General features: G+C 49.7%; 1 protein-coding gene across 1 annotated transcript in view; it reads right to left on the reverse strand.

Moving 5' to 3' along the window:
- The window catches only part of srrt (serrate RNA effector molecule homolog (Arabidopsis)), a 2,131-nt gene extending 1,095 nt beyond the window's left edge, over positions 1-1,036 (reverse strand). Inside the window, exons 1-2 of the mRNA XM_047809196.1 lie at positions 990-1,036; positions 596-691 (exon numbers count right to left, since the gene is read on the reverse strand). Coding sequence (XP_047665152.1) covers positions 596-686 — 91 coding nt within the window. The 5' untranslated portion in view covers positions 687-691; positions 990-1,036. The remainder of the gene's footprint in view (positions 1-595; positions 692-989) is intronic.
- Between the last annotated feature and the right edge of the window lie 6 nt (positions 1,037-1,042).

The raw sequence follows: 1,042 nt of genomic DNA on the forward strand, positions 1-1,042 counted from the left end.
ACCCAGACAGACCCAGACAGACCCAGACAGACCCACACACACACAGACAGACCCACACACACACAGACAGACCCACACACACACAGACAGACCCACACACACACAGACAGACCCACACACACACAGACAGACCCACACACACACAGACAGACCCACACACACACAGACAGACCCACACACACAGACAGACCCACACACACACAGACAGACCCACACACACACACACAGACCCACACACACAGACAGACCCACACACACAGACAGACCCACACACACAGACAGACCCACACACACAGACAGACCCACACACACAGACAGACCCACACACACAGACAGACCCACACACACAGACAGACCCACACACACAGACAGACCCACACACACACACACAGACCCACACACACACACACAGACCCACACACACACACACAGACCCACACACACACAGACCCACACACACACAGACCCACACACACACATACCCACACACACACATACCCACACACACACAGACCCACACACACACAGACCCACACACACACAGACCCACACACACACAGACCCACACACACACACACAGACCCACACACAGTACCTCCATAGCCCATCACTGGAGGTCTGGGCTGCCCAAACCCCAGCAGGCCCTGAGGACCCTGAGGATGGAAAGGAGGGCCACCAGGAGACATCACACCTGGGGGAAACATTAATAAAGCTGATAATGAATTATAAATAAATAGCTTTTCATGTCAGCCAATCAGATCTCACGGTATTACACTAATTCTAACAGCGTTAGGGATGTTGTTAGTGTTAATAAACTACAGTAATTGGTGTTAATAAAACAGTCAAACATCTAAAAAAAAAAAAACATTTGGAAATCGAGGTCAGGTTTATTCTCATTTATTATTGTCATCTGTAACTGTATAAACTTTAGAAGCTTCTAAAGATGGTTTAGGTTTGTTATCTTTAGCTCAGTGTAGGTGTGGACTCACCTGGGGTGGGGCCTGGAGGGGGGAGGGGCTTTATCTCAGGGATGGATGGCCTT

This window comes from Tachysurus fulvidraco, chromosome 26, assembly GCF_022655615.1.
Source record: "Tachysurus fulvidraco isolate hzauxx_2018 chromosome 26, HZAU_PFXX_2.0, whole genome shotgun sequence".
Taxonomy (NCBI): Eukaryota; Metazoa; Chordata; class Actinopteri; order Siluriformes; family Bagridae; genus Tachysurus; species Tachysurus fulvidraco.